Here is a 15,318-nt window from a genome sequence, read left to right on the forward strand (position 1 = left end):
TAAACTATCTGAAGAATAATTTTTTTTTAAGATGCAAAATCTTTTAAGATAAGAAATTGAAACTGATCTCCAGACAGCTGTTTGATTTATATTAGCATCCTTTTTGACACCTCATAAAAGAACTCTTGTTTGTTTTTAAGCATTTTGTGTCAGAATTGTTCAAATTTTTTTCTTCCAGGACTTCATTTTTTTCTGTGATGCAGTTGCCTCTTGGATTAGTCCAAAAGATGACCTTCGCGATATGTTCTACAAGGTAACAGTTTTGTTTCGTTTCTGGAATTTGGTTTTTTTGGTTCCTTTTGAGACAATAAAAACAGGAATGATGAACATTTCATTTTTCATAAATGTCTGGTGTTATCTGATGTCTAAAAATAGACATTTTTATTTTATTTATAATACAAGAATGTTGAAATTCACTCTGGAGAAATTACATATTTTAAAAGGTTTTCTCATTAGTTTAGCAATCTGTAACAGATTTTTCTGCCAGAGAAGTTTACCCGAAGAGATTATAGGTGGAGTCAAGATAGTCTTCTTCATCTATAGATAAATTAGAGCATGCATAAATTAGAGTTGATTATGTTGAGTTGAATAATCTTATTTGTGACTCTTGATGGGTTAATAAAACGTTTTTGTAGCAACTTCCTAAAAATATCAATTTTTCTCCAGCTGTTTCTTGTTTTATTTTTCAACACTTGTGGGATGTGAGGAGTGCTTAAAAGGAAATCTGAGTTTTTTGTGCAATGACCCTTTAAGACCAAAGTGGCATGGGGAGTATTCTGAAAGAAGGTTAATTGGCTTCCTGGTTTTGATGTCATTTTGTTTCAAATTCCCATCTGACTGAAAGTTGCCATGTGGGCATTATCGGCTTAAAAATGGTAAATAGCCAAATGCAGTGAGTTTGGGTGAGCTTGAGTTGTTTTCTGTTTGGTAGCTCTGAATGCACTGAGAATTCATGCGAAGAGGAAACAAGCAAGATTCTCTCTGAATGGAACAGTTTTTTTTTAGTTTGGCAGTCTTTGAACATATCCTAACACTGAATCGGGACTCTGAGAATAGAGCAGAGACTGTGTTCCTGTGTGTTGCTCAGCTGGAAAGAGCAAAAAGCTGAAGATAGGAAGAGCAAAATAGGTCATGAATTGGATTAGACCCATTGCTACTATTTTGTCAGAGCCCACCAGAATATTCAAAGGGGTTGAAAAATGGAGTCTGAGATTTTGTACCATCAGGATTGCAGGTTCTAGGGTTGATGCTGACCGTACTTTGGACGTCAAAGAAATATTGTTGCTGGTTAAAATGACTTGAGGGCCAAAACAATTAAGTGGGGAGACTTATAAAGCGGAGGCCGAGTTAGAGACATTGCAAGATTGCATATTGAAATGCTCGTACCTATATGAGGTGGATTTTTGTTGTAGCAACTACTTGAAGTGAAATTCAAGTTTTTATTTGGAATACCTTTCACTTATTACTTAATGTGGGTTATGGGAATTGGGGTGGTAGCGTGTGGTGGCAGGGTGAGGGGTGGTGATGGTGAGATGGAGGTGAAGGAGTTGGGGCAGTAGGAGGAGTGGAAACAGATAGTTGGATATTTGGGGACAGATGTCACTTTTAGTTAGTACTGCAAAATTATACTGTACGTTTTGTAAAATTCTGTTTTGAATTTAAACCAGCAAATAGCTATCTAAATTTTTCTCATGCGCGCACAAACTAGCGCTGCAGTATATCATTCATAACCCTCATTGTGTATGTATATCAAACAATATTTGTAACCAGATGTCCTAGTAGTTGACATTTGAGATTGTTTCATGAATTGGTTGGTGAATTTTGAAATTGGAAAAAGTGTGATTGAGAGGGATTGTTAAAGGAGGATGGGAATAAGGGGCTCAGAAACAGGAAAAGCTCCAAGGCCCAGGATTTCTCTTACTGGTTCTGAATGTGAGGGCCCTGAGAGTTTCCAGAAATGAGGGATTTTAACTACAAGGTTGATTTGAAGAAGCCTGTGTTGCTTTATGTAAAGCAGAAGGGAATGGGAATAAATTTGATAGTAGTGCAAGATTTAGGTAGGATAATGCAGAAAGCCCCAAATAGTTGATGCAAGGATGAGAGGGCATGAGACTTCAGGCAGGAAGTGCAGGAGCAGTGTAATGATGAACTTTTTTATACTGCAAGTGGTGATGACTTGGAACTTTTCCGTAAGATCAATGACAGAAACATAAAAAATAAAAGCAGGAGTGGGCTATTCAGTCCTTTTGAACCTGCTCTGCCATTCATTATGATCATCACTGATCATCCAATTCTCTATCCTGAATTCCCCCCATTCCTCTCATATCCCTTGATCCCTTTAGCCCCAAGATCTATATCTAATTTATTTTTGAAATCTCAATGATTTGGCCTCAACTACTACTTGTGGCTGTGAATTCCACAAATTCACCGCACTCTCTGGTTGAAAATATTTCTCCTCACCTCAGTCCTAAAAGGTTTACCCCTTACCCTCAAAGTTCAACCTCTAGTTCTGGATTTCCCCCAAGATCAGGAACATTTTTACTGAATCTACCCTGTCATTAATGATATAATGCAGCGCTAGTTTGTGCGTGCATGAGGAAAATTTAGATAGTTCAGGGATCTCAATGTCCATCACCAAAAGTGTCTCAGAATCTCCAGAACTGACCAGGTTGGCTGAGTTGTATACAGGGCTAAGAAGCATAGAGTCATAATGGCAAAGATGGAGGTGAGACCATTTTGTCTGTCTCTGCAGAGCAATCCAATCAGTTCTATTCCCCTGCTCTACCCCAGCAGCTCAGAAAGCTTATTTCTTTAAGTACCTTAATGAGGATCCTCCCTCATTCTTCTAAACTCCACTGAATACAATGAGTTCAGAAGGAAAATGATTGGTACTTAAAGAAATAAGCTTTCTGAGCTGCTGGGGTAGAGCAGGGGAATAGAACTGATTGGATTGCTCTGCAGAGACAGACAAAATGGTCTCACCTCTATCTTTGCCATTATGACTCTATGCTTCTCAGCCCTGTATACAACTCAGCCAACCAGGTCAGTTCTGGAGATTCTGAGACACTTTTGGTGATGGACATTGAGATCCCTGAACTATCTAAATTTTCCTCATGCACGCACAAACTAGCGCTGCATTATATCATTAATGGCCCTCATTCTGTGCCTTTGCTCCCTCAGTGCTTCTTCAAAGTGCTGTTTAAATTGGAAGAATACTGACTCAACAGCTGAAAGAGGGCAGTGTCACTCAACTTGAGATCACCGTATCCATTTTGACTTGCTATCACAAGATTTTATGGAGCCTGGTGTCTGTAATGTGGACTCCCAGGGCCACACTCTCCCAACTGTATGCTACTGTGCAAACATCTCTCGTGGGTCTGGCCTGCAAATGAGACAGATGTATTCCAAGATGATGATGGTGGAGTCTGGAATGCTGGCAGAAAAATTTGAACTTGAGAGTAATGGCTGTCAAGTTTTTTCTTAATAACTACTTTGTTTTGCAACTAGGCTAGTTGTACTTTAATCATGTCTGGTTCTCAGGTCATTGCTGGGTAGTCTCTTTGATTTTATTTGAAACAACTGTTTAGCTTGCTAGGCCATTTCAGAGGGCAGTGGGAATTACAGGCTTTGGAGTCACGTATAGGCCAGACCACTTAAGGGTGGCATATTTACTACTTTAAAAGGACTTGGTGACTCAGCTGGGTTTTTATAACACTCCGGTAGTTTCATTACTGATACCAGATTTTTATTCCAGATTGATTTGATTAACTGAATGTAAATTCCCCAGCTGCATTTGTGGGAATTAAATTCCTGTCTTCAGGTCATCAATTTGTATCTCTAGATACTAGGCCTATAATGTAACTGCTATTACCATACCCATTATGAACCGTGGTGTTATGTATTGAAATTGGAAATGTTTAGTACCTCTTCTATATCAACTTAAATGATTGGAAACCTGTTGGGAGAATATGTAAACCATTCCGAGAAGGTTATGAGTAACCAAGCTGAATTTATTTGAGTTGGTACTGTGCAAGAGGGAAACCCTTAGACTATTTTGAAGTTTAAATGTATTACTGACATGTAAAAATGTCAAGTTATGAGATATAAATGATGGAATTTTACTTTGCAGAGTATTTTAACTAGCAGATTGTTGAGTTTGTTCGGTAGCTCAGGAAAATTCTTGATTGTACCATGCATATTTAGATTACTGAAAATCCTCATGCATATTTTAAACCTGTTGGCTTAAAAAATAATTTTTGTACTTCCTTTCAGATCCTTCATGGTTTTAAGAGTCAGATTGGGGATGAGAATTGGACCCGTTTTTCAGACCAGTTCCCACCTCCCTTGAAGGAACGCCTTGCAGCGTATTATGGAGTCTAGCTGTATACGCTGTTGTCAACCCATACTCGTGGTAATTTCCGAAGTGTTTTGCTTTAAATGAAACATGGGAAACGTGACACACCCATACCATCACTAAGACTACTTATTTCCACCCCCATAATATTGCTCATTTTCATTACTGTCTAACCTGAGCTACTGCAAGTCCCCATCCATGTCTTTTGAAATAGTTAAGTCTAGAGGTAACAGTGTACACCTGGCTGGTCTCCCACCTTTTCTGTATAAATTTGAGGTCATTCAGAACTTTGTTGCTTGTGCCAAAACTGTGTCGCTCCTGAACTAACTCAGACCAAGTCCCATTTATCCATAGGTCACTTCAGTGCAGGCAGGCCTAGAGTAGTTTCTGAGTAAGCAACATGTTGTTATAAAAAAATTCTTATCCATGTTTTCAAATTCTTCCAAGCCCTCATCCCTGCACTAGCCCTGTACTGTACTCCAGCTCTAGTACCCTCTGCAATACCTGCGCTCCTCCACATCTGACTTTGTGACCATCCTGATTTTAATTGCTTCATTATTGACAATTATGATTTCAACTAAGTTCTGGAATTTCCTCCCTAAACAAACGTCCCCCAGATAAATGAGAGGTACTGCATTTTGAAAGGTCAAATACAGATAGGAAATATACAGTAAATGGCAGAACCCTTAAGAATATTGATAGGCAAAGGGATCTGGATATACGGGTACACAGGTCACAAAGTGGCAGCGCAGGTGAAGAAGGTAGTCAAGAAGGCATACGGCATGCTTGCCTTCACTGGTCGTGCAGTGAGTTTAAAAATTGGCAAGTCATGTTGCAGCTTTATAGAACCTTAGTTAGGCTGCACTTGGAATATAGTGTTCAATTCTGGTCACCACACACTACCAGAAAGATGTAGAGGCTTTGGAGAGGGTACAGAAATGATTTACCAGGATTTTGTCTGATATGGAGGGCATTAGCTATAGAGAAAGGTTGGAGAAACTTGATTTATTCTCAGTGGAACAGTGGAGGTTGAGCGGCGACCTGATTGAAGCCTACAAGCTTATGAGAGGCATGGACAGTGGATAGTCAGTTGCTTTTTCCCAGGTGGAAGAGCCAGTTACGAGGGGGCATGGGTTTCAGGTGCGAGGGGCAAGGTTTATAGGAGGCATAAGAGGCAGATTTTTTGCACAGCAGGTGGTGGGTGCCTGGAACTTGCTGCGGGGGGAGGTTGTGGAAGCAGATACGGTAGTGGCTTTTAAGGGGCATCTTGACAAATATATGAATAGGATGGGAATAGAGGGATATGGTCCCTGGAAGGGTAGGGGTTTTAGTTAAGTCAGGCAGCATGATCAGTGCAGGCTTGGAGGGCAGAAGGGCCTGTTCTTGTGCTGTAATTTTTTTGTAACAACTCCTCTATCTGTCTTTCCTCCTCAAAGACACTCAAAAGAATCACATAATGGTTACAGCACAGAAGTAGGTCATCTGGACTGTCAAGCCCATGCTGACTCTCTGCAAAAAGGATTTAACTGTTCCACTTCCCCTCCTTTGCCCTGTAACCCCAAAATTGTTTTCATTTCCATTGCTTATCCAATTCCTTTTTGAAAGCCACAACTGAGCATCTGCCATCTTTTCAGGTTGTAACCTCCATGTCATGTAACCTGTGATTATTTTCACTTAAACTTTAAATCTGTGTCCATTGGTTCTCAACGCTTCTACCAATGGAAAGACTTTATTTTTATCTTTTCGGGATTGCCCATGCTTTTGAACATACCCTTTCAGCATTTTCTTGAAGGAAAACCATGCCAGCTTCCTGAATTTATCTACAGAACAAAAGTCCTTGGATTCCCAAAACCATTCTCAATTTTTTTTTCCCACTTTAACTCCTTAGTAAAGTGCAATGCTCATAACTGGACACATTACCTCTGGTGAGATTAAATCAGTGTTTAATAAGCATTCATTGTAACTTTCTTGTTTTACAAAGCCCAGGATCCCACATGCTTTTTAAAAATGTTTCCTACTTGTCACCTTAAACATTTTCTGCGCATTTACACACAGTTCTCTTGTTCCTGCAGCCCCTTTAAAATAGTGTCTTTTAACTTTTCATTCTTGCTACCAAAAATTTAAATTTTATCTGTGTTCTCTTGAAAGTCAATTACTATTCTCCGCAGTTCATAATACTTGCCAATTTTGAAGTTGTGCCTTCTAAACCTAAGTCTAAGTGATTGATATGTCATGAAGAGTAGTGATCCTCATATGGATCCCTGGGAAACACTCCTTCCTCCAGTTTGGGAAGCATCCATTCACCACAACTGTTTCTTGCGTCACAGCCGAATTTGATCACTATCCCTTGTATTCTGTGGGCTTCAGCTTTGCTGGCAAGCATGTTTTGTGGCATTACATCAAATCTGTTTATAAATCTATATGTGCCATATCAACCACTTTATCCTCAACAACCCTCTCTAGCCTTTCAAAAAATCAATTAAAGCAAGTTGCACTTAATTAACGTATGCTGACTTTAGTTGATTAATCCACACATTTTTAATTCTCATGCTGCGTGTATGTCATTGCTAAGGCTGGCATTTGTTCCTGACTGCTCTTGAACTGAATGGCTTGCGAGGCCACTTTAGAGTTAAAAATGGAAAACATTGCTTAGTCCCTGTAGGTCAGAGCTGGTAGCATGAGAGGTTTCCTTCCATCAGGTGGGATTTTACAGCAATTGATGATGGTTGTCATGATTACCATTATGGAGACTAGTCTTATATTCCAAATTTATTCGTTAATCAACTTCTAAATTCCACCAGCTGCCATGGTGGGATTTGAACTCCGGCATTATAATGGGCCTCTGAATTACTAATTCAGTGACACTACTGCTATTAATCCCACCCCCTGTATCTGAGGAGTATTGGAAGATTATGGCCAGTGCCTCCATTTCTACCTTTACTTCTCTCAGTATTGTCAGATGCACCCCATCTAGTCCGAGTGTCTTTAACTTTTCTAGTGTGTCTTAATTTTGACTCATCCAGTATCTCAGCTATCTCCTTTTTCACTGATTTGTGGAAGCATCATCTTCCTTGATAAAGACTGATGCTTCAGCAATGTCCATTACCTTAGGCTTCACTTTTTTGGCACAAAATCAGCCCAACCCTCTCCTTGCTGCCCTTTATATGCCTGTTGATTCCTCTACTGGCTGAGGTTATTCATGAAGGCCCTGCCTTCTCAATTGTGACCCTCAGGTTAAATTACAATCTGTTAGCTCTCCCTATCAAAGGGGAGCTATGGTCATCTGGGACTATGGTGACTTTACTTTGCCTGTAGAACAATTTTGGATTCCCTTCTATGTTAGCAAACAGTCTCTTCTGCACCACCTTTGCACTTATTTGCTTTTTCATTACTGTCTGAATTTTCTATATTCAGTCTTTTGTCATCTGGGAGCTCTTTATTTCCCTCATGAGAATGTTTCCAGACTGTATCTGAACATCTCTCTGAAGACGGCCCATTTTTTTGATAGTCTGCCTGATTCCAATTTGCTTAGGAGAAATCTGTTCTCAACCCACTGAAATTGGTCTTGCTTCATTTACATATATTGCCTCCAGGTTGCTCTTTGTCTTTTTTTATAGCTAATTTAATCCTTATAATTGCCCCCTAAGCGTTCCCCCACTTACACTTGATCCATTTGATTCACCTCATGCCCCAGACCCAAATCCAGCAATACTTCCTTCCTAAATGGGCTAGAAGTTACTGATCAAAAAAAATTCTCTTCAGACCAGTTCAAAAACCCTTCCTCCTCTCAGCCCTATATTAGAATTAAAACCAACTTTTGGACTAATATTGCATTATGTGGTTCTGTGTGAGATTTGTTTGGTAATGAAGCGCATTGAGATACTTTATTTTGGGTCAAACGTGTAAAACATATTTCTTTGTCTCTACAGGTCTTTCAAGCTGGGAAGTCCATAGGGAGACTCTGCACCCAGGGAAAAAGTTACCCTTTACGGGGGGGGAAGGGTAAACCAGTGGGACATATAGTACAATCCCAACCCTACTGGGACGGGTGGGAGGGAGGTGTTTAGCCGTCGCACTGTTCAGTCGACATTGGGGAAAGTTGAACCCTGAAGTCTTTTTCGATGGACATTTGTCTCTTCTTTTTAGAGCTTTACACCAGAAGAGAAGAAACAAAGGAAGACATCTGACCCAAAAACATCATGTTTCTGACTAAGGGAAAAATGCAACAAATGCAGGAATATAGGCTTCAAAAGTGGGTTTAAGTGCAGAGAGAAAATCATAATCATTAGGTTAAAAGTTGGCAGCCAGAGACATGGGGGTTTTACATACAGACTAAGGCTGAAGGTAAGAATTAAGAAAACACTCGGGGATTAATAGGCATTTGCATGAATTTAGGAGAGCTACAAAAATGACGATGTTAGCGCAATTCAAAAGTGCAGCTTGTTTCCAAGATTAATAGCAAACACCTAAGTAAAATCATAGACATTAAAATGTGAGTTTCTAATGAAGTAACGATGTTGGTCAGAATGAGTGACTAATGATTGGTAACAAGGCTAAATGGCTCAAAACCCTAAATAGCTTATTTTTTTTCACTGAGTGGTACGTGCATATCAGTTAATGTTTGACATATCTTTAGTTTTGCATTTAAAAACACACCAGATAGTATAAGTAATTGGGTTGTAATGCCAGTGTTCAGATTTTTTTCTAAACGAAGAACTACAGTAAATCTTTGTAGCATACATGTTCGATTAAAGGTACAGGCATGTATTTGGTTCACTGTGGTTAACAGTAAGGTTGCTTTGTTTAGTGGGGCATTGGTCTAGCATGCGTGCATCATAGAGAGTGGAAATGGTAAGGTTTCTTTCCCACTAGATTTTTCTTTAGTGTTGCAGCTCAACAATATTACTAAATAGACTTTGTGTAAAATACCCCGAGGTTTTTCATATAGGATTTTAATTTCTGTTAAGGTTATTCATAGGTATAACAGTTTGTAAGGATTTGAAATATCTTTAGGATCCAATAGGGTTAAGATTGTTATTGTATTGTGTGTAACCTGCACAATGTGGAAAGCTGAAATCTCCATGCAAATCTGTTGCCTCTGTGCTGTCAATGTGATGTGCTTTCTGCATGGTTATATACTATTGAAATTAATAGAACCTCCAGAGATAAAAGAATTATGTAGTAGGACAATTGAGGGCTGCATAATTAGATGGCATGTAAGGACAATTGTACAAGTGTTAAGAGACAGGTTTGCTTTATTTAGTGTTTTTAATCTGACTTGATTGGTAATATTTTTGTTCAAAGCATGATCTCGTGAGATGCTTATTGTCCTGTACTGAGTCTTAAGCAGGATAGTTCAAAATTTCAATCTGGAATACATGAAACAAAAATTGGCACATTGGTGGCCCTTTGTGCCATAAAAGCTGCAGGAGTACAAAATGAAATGGATCCGTTTTCTTTAATTTGTTCCACTTTATGTTGCTTTCTATACTCCTTTGTGTAAATAAATCCTTTTACATTAAATTCTGCCCCTTCCCCCTAATGTGTATTTTGTTGTAAATCTTTTTTTATTTTTATTAGTATGTACTGTGAATGTGGAAAACAAAAAAGCTGGTACACTTGACCTTTGTTATGCGTGAGTCTTTTATAATACATTGACTGCCTGATTATTATCCCATGATGGTTAGATTTCTTTTTAGATGGGACAACCCCCCCCCCACCCCGCCCCCCCAGGGAAAATAGCAGCTCTGCTGGTCAGAGTGTGGAGCGCAGCACAATTTTGGAGGCTGCAAGGCTAGATTAGAATATACAGCAAATAATTTTAAGTATTTTAAAAGCCATGAACGCTTTTTGTATTTCTAGGTTTCCCTCTGTTACATATTTTGCTACACAAAAAAGGGAGAAAAAACAGTGTGTTTGGCTGATTTTTTTTTGTTTGCTTTTTAAGTTGTGTGGAATGAATGAGGTAACTAATGCACTGAAGATGACAGGCTTTTTGTGTGTGTGTGCATGAGTGAGATTGCAGCATGGAATTCAGTAGCTACAATTTGCTTTGCAATGCATTTGTGGATTTTTTTTAATTTTGCATGACGACGCAGTTTATACATTCCTTTTGCACAGCTTTGACAGTATGATTGGACAGAACTGTTTTTTTTATCGCAACTACATATTATCTACAAACCATGTAATATGCTAGTTAACAAAGCTCTTCACTAAATAAAGGTCCCATCAACTTGCATGGCCCTTTTCTACATGTGCAACATTCATAAATGTGCATGCTATGGACTTTCTTTAATTGCTAATGCATAAATGATTAGAAAAACATTTTGCTCAGGTTTTTAGAAAACAACCCCATGGCTGCTGCTAGAAGCTACCGGTATTTGTATTGTGAAGAGAAGTGTATTTGCATGTTCTTCATAGGCTTAAACCAAAAGAAATTTCTGTGCTCATTACCTGCAGTTGATTCCAAAATGTGCTTAGCTTGCTTCTGATCTAAAAAGACATTTTCTTCAGGTCAGATACTCCCTAACCAGGAATACAATATTTCAGACCAAGTTTTTTCTCGCTTTGAAAATGACTAACAAAACTCTTAAATCGCCGGAGTGTTCAGGCATAAGGAATAAAAATTACAGTATTTCAGCAGATTGGACAGAATTTATAAATGTACTTAATTCCCTGGGGGTGGAGGATTTATTAGGGAGCAGAGCAGAATGGGCAAAGATCAGATTCCTCTAAAGAATTAGAAAGTTTTGTTGATGAGTTTCTTAACTTTAATTCCAGGCTTTCTAGTCAGTCAGTTTGCTGAAGAAAACACACATATTGCAGTAATTCAGCTGTTGGAATGTCAAGTGGCTTATTTACTGTAATATTAAAATAAAATCTTAAATACTTTGCCTACTGTCCTCCCTTTTAACCATATCATAATTTTTATTTTATCCATTTCTATCCCCATATTCTTTGTTTTAGTATAAACATTGTTAATACTTTTATTTCTCAATCTCCTGATCTTACCATCTATTTTAGAAATTGGAAAAATATTTAGAAGTTAATTCCAAAGTATAGACATGTGAAATTACCAGGTCAATCTTCAATGTTACTTTGTTACATCAGCAACCCGCCAGCAGCAGAATGAATTCTCATCCAGGAATGTGCTTCGATGAGATAAACCGTCCTTGTATCCTTGGGTTAAGATCATGTTGATAGAAATTTTTCTTGGGCAGCCATGTGAAATGCATAGTGGTCATCCTTTTACATCTATTCTTCTACCAGTGTTCAGGTTCGAATTGCTATAACTTTATCAAATCTATATGCAGTATTTTAAAGACTGACTAGTATCACTTGATTTGATAGGTCAGGTTTGAGCTAACGTATTTAATGTGGGAGTATAATTCCAGTAACCAGGATTAATCCCAAAAAATAATAACTGTAAATCATTTTCTTTACTAAAGGTATCTATTTCCCCATCAAATAATTTTGTATGAGCAGACTCAACAGTCTGAAGTTGATCATTATTTGTATTTGCCCTATTTGACCTTGATCTGCACATATATACTGCAGTTGCATTTCCATAAACTTCTACATAATTGGTTTTAAACTAGTTATAATTGTTTTCAACACACACATTAAAAAAAATTGTGTTGAATGTGGAATAATCAAGGTTCAGTGCTCCAAAGAACAGCAGCAGTAGCTCCTTGTGTCCAAGCTTTATTTTCAGTTTTTGGTAACTTAAACATTCACCTTTGTCAGGGTATGAAATTTTGAAATGGAGATTTACAGAAGTTGGTATTTTGCCTCGTTCTGGTGGGCATAGCAAATGCTGAGATAATTTTCCTTTAGTCTCCTGTCTCATTAAAAAAAACATTTTGCAAGCCATGGGGCCCACTTAAGTGAATAGGCATTTGCCAGCAAAATCCCATAGATTGGCTGGGTTACCCCAAATGATTTTAAGTGTTGCTGTGGTATTTGTTTCAATAATGAGATTGTTCTAATCCTGCATGACACAATATTGCACTTGACTGAGCAGCTGATTAATAATTGGCTACATTCTACCAACGCCTACTGAAACAAAGCAGGTTATGTAGTATTAACCTAGCTGCCTGAAATAAAAACATAACAGTTGACAATTGCAGTGTTTAAAAATTGTACCTATGGCTTAAAGCTATTTCAAATTAACACTAGACATATTTTAATTCATTCTTGACTAGCATGGGTATGAAATATTGAAAAGTACTTCTAAGGAAAATAACTACAAATAGCAGCTTAATTTACTTATCCAGTCGGATAAAATTGAGTCTTTTTTGGTGAAATTTAATTCACTGAAATATGCTATTTATTTAAATGGATTTTACTGAATTCATAAAGCCGAATGTTAAAAATTCAAATTTTTTGAAGAAATGCTGGTAACTAGTAATGGAGACTGCCAATGAATAAGCATACAAACATTTTTTTTTAGATCAACCCCTTCGTACTTTTAATTTATGAAGTGTAGCATTCATTAATTACCCTTTCTCGATCTTGCCTTCCCAATTTTCAACCAATTTGTGAAATTCCTGGGGAAACTAAAAACTGAAAATAAAGAACTTATCTGTACCTTTACATGCTCATTGCATTGCAGGTGCATGAGTTTGATTTCCCCTACCCCACCCCACCCCACTCTTTTAACATAAAGGTTAAATTAACATTCAGATTGCTGAGGGTGTAGGAAGGAACAAGTGTGCATTGTAAAATGTTTCCCCTTCCCCCTCAAAGTTATGAACCTGAATATAAACACTAAATATTTTGCACAAACTAAATGCATCATGGGATATACAGAGCATTTTAGTCGCTCGTCGTGTAAATGTACCATATGGTCTTGAATGTTGGGAGAATGTTGATGGAGTCATGAGAATTAGTCTCATCACATTCCAGTGTTTCTGCCTTTTTGGCATGCTATAGCACGGCTTGATTTGTCTGCTCCTCACACTGAATGGAGTGCTGTTAGTGTGCTGTCCTTGCAGAAACGGCCGCTGCTACTGATGTAGTTTTTCTACTTGAATATTTTTATGTTGTAGAGATCTCAGGTCAGCATTTACTGTTTTTATATATGCCTTTTATCTTCCCTTCCTGTTTGAGCATCCCTCTTTTGAAGGGTTCTAACAGTGCATTATTTAGCAATTATAGATGCTTCAGGTCATTCTCCATTCACACCATTAAATCTATTCACATTTTTTGTCTTGTCCAAAATTGGTCATAACTTGAAATGAAATTTCATGTGAATGTTCTTTTAACATTTTTCAAGTGATCCATTCTGCTCAGTAAGAGCAGAAAAGTGCAGAAGCTTCCACCTTGATTATCTACTAAGTAGAAATCCACAGCCATTGATTATTATAAAATTTATTTAAAAACTGCATACAGGTTCAGTTTTGACTTGCGGTTTCAACATTGAACTTTTACCTGTCAATATATCAAAATCAACAGTATATTATCTCATTGTAATCGGGACCTATGCAGAATGATAGTGGTCTACTCTCTGGCCAATCTGTCATTTAGAGTGGAATATGACAATTGTCAAGAATTATAGAATTGCAATTGTCTGTGATATCTTAAAAGATTTATTAAAGTGACTTCTCCAATTGTTGAACACAAATGCAGTGTTAGCTCAATGGCATTTCTTGTCTCCACTCTTGCAAAAGACGACTAACAGTGGCTTGCTGGAGCTTCAGTGACCACTTTGTGTTCTGAGTTAGTTTAGGCATTGACAGGCTTGTAGTTTGATTAGTTATAAAATTGTGGAAGATATCTGCATTCATACATGGGTTTTTTCCCCCCCCAATTTAATGACCAAAGGATTCTTTAAAAGGAGCTTCACATGAGTAATGTGGTGTTAGAATTTGCCCTTCAAAACCTCTCCTGCAACCTCTCAAGCTGTATGAACAAGCTGTAAGCAACATTTCTTGGAAGTCTGCCTCTGTGTAAACTTGACAAAACTTCATTTTAAATAGAAACATGATTTTAATTTTTGATAAGCTGCTGAATTTTGAAGAAAGTTTTTGGGGCCACCAAATATTTTGGATCATGCAGAGAATATATATTGTATTGATCTTATGTAGTAATTTTTGTATTGATAAATGTTAGTTTGTATCTTGTAGTGAACTAGTAGATGTTAATGTTAACCACTGCTAGGAAATGTATGTTCAAAATAAACCATTTAAAGATAACGATTGAACTCTGATTTTTATCTGGAAAACTCTAAAATGCAAAATCTGATTTTTTGAAAAACGGAAAATCCAACTACAGGCACTTCTCTCCCTTTGTCCCCTTGCTAAACACACAGTATCTTGAAATGCTCAGTGGATAGATGATGTGTTGCACTGGAAATTTAGTTCCTGACTACTTTACAAGTTAACTTTGAGCATTGAAATCAATAACCATGAACAATTCAGCTCAGCTTGAAAGAAATGACCTAACATTGCAGATTTTCAGCAGGCAGCCTGACCACCACATACATGTTCAATGAGCCATGGTTTTTTTTAATCAAGAATGTTTCACGGAAGGTGGCAGAGTAGAGATGCAGGCCAGGTTACAAGATGGTTTTCCCCATACCATTCCATACAGTTGCTAAATTGCAAGCAATCAATTGCTTATAACAGCTCTGATATCGAAATTATAAAATGTTAAGATGGGCATTGGAAATACTATGTTTCAGAATAAATGTGATTTTGAAGTCATAGTTTGTGCAGTAGAAGGTGCTGTGGATTTATGATGCCATCTTTTAATCGTGCCACGATTTATAAGGCAATATCTTCCTATTTCATTCATGCATTTCAGCAACCCAAAGTGAAATCAGGAAACACCTTGCTCACAGTGCCTCTTTAGTCTATTATGGACTTACCTCATATGTAATATATGCTTTGCCTCAAGAATATCTCATGGCTTCCTGTAATAGCAAGTATTCTGGCTCCTTCTCAATTTGTAGTTGTATTTTG

General features: G+C 37.7%; 1 protein-coding gene across 2 annotated transcripts in view; it reads left to right on the forward strand.

Moving 5' to 3' along the window:
- The window catches only part of tnpo1 (transportin 1), a 171,377-nt gene extending 156,827 nt beyond the window's left edge, over positions 1 to 14,550 (forward strand). For both annotated transcript variants that reach the window (XM_080189242.1, XM_080189244.1), the window contains exons 23-25: positions 179 to 253; positions 4,273 to 4,411; positions 8,284 to 14,550. In XM_080189242.1, the coding sequence (XP_080045368.1) occupies positions 179 to 253; positions 4,273 to 4,380 (183 nt within the window). In that variant the 3' untranslated portion in view covers positions 4,381 to 4,411; positions 8,284 to 14,550. The remainder of the gene's footprint in view (positions 1 to 178; positions 254 to 4,272; positions 4,412 to 8,283) is intronic.
- The last annotated feature ends 768 nt before the right edge of the window (positions 14,551 to 15,318 follow it).

Source organism: Carcharhinus amblyrhynchos, chromosome 5 (genome assembly GCF_965287045.1).
Source record: "Carcharhinus amblyrhynchos chromosome 5, sCarAmb.v2.hapA, whole genome shotgun sequence".
Taxonomy (NCBI): domain Eukaryota; kingdom Metazoa; phylum Chordata; class Chondrichthyes; order Carcharhiniformes; family Carcharhinidae; genus Carcharhinus; species Carcharhinus amblyrhynchos.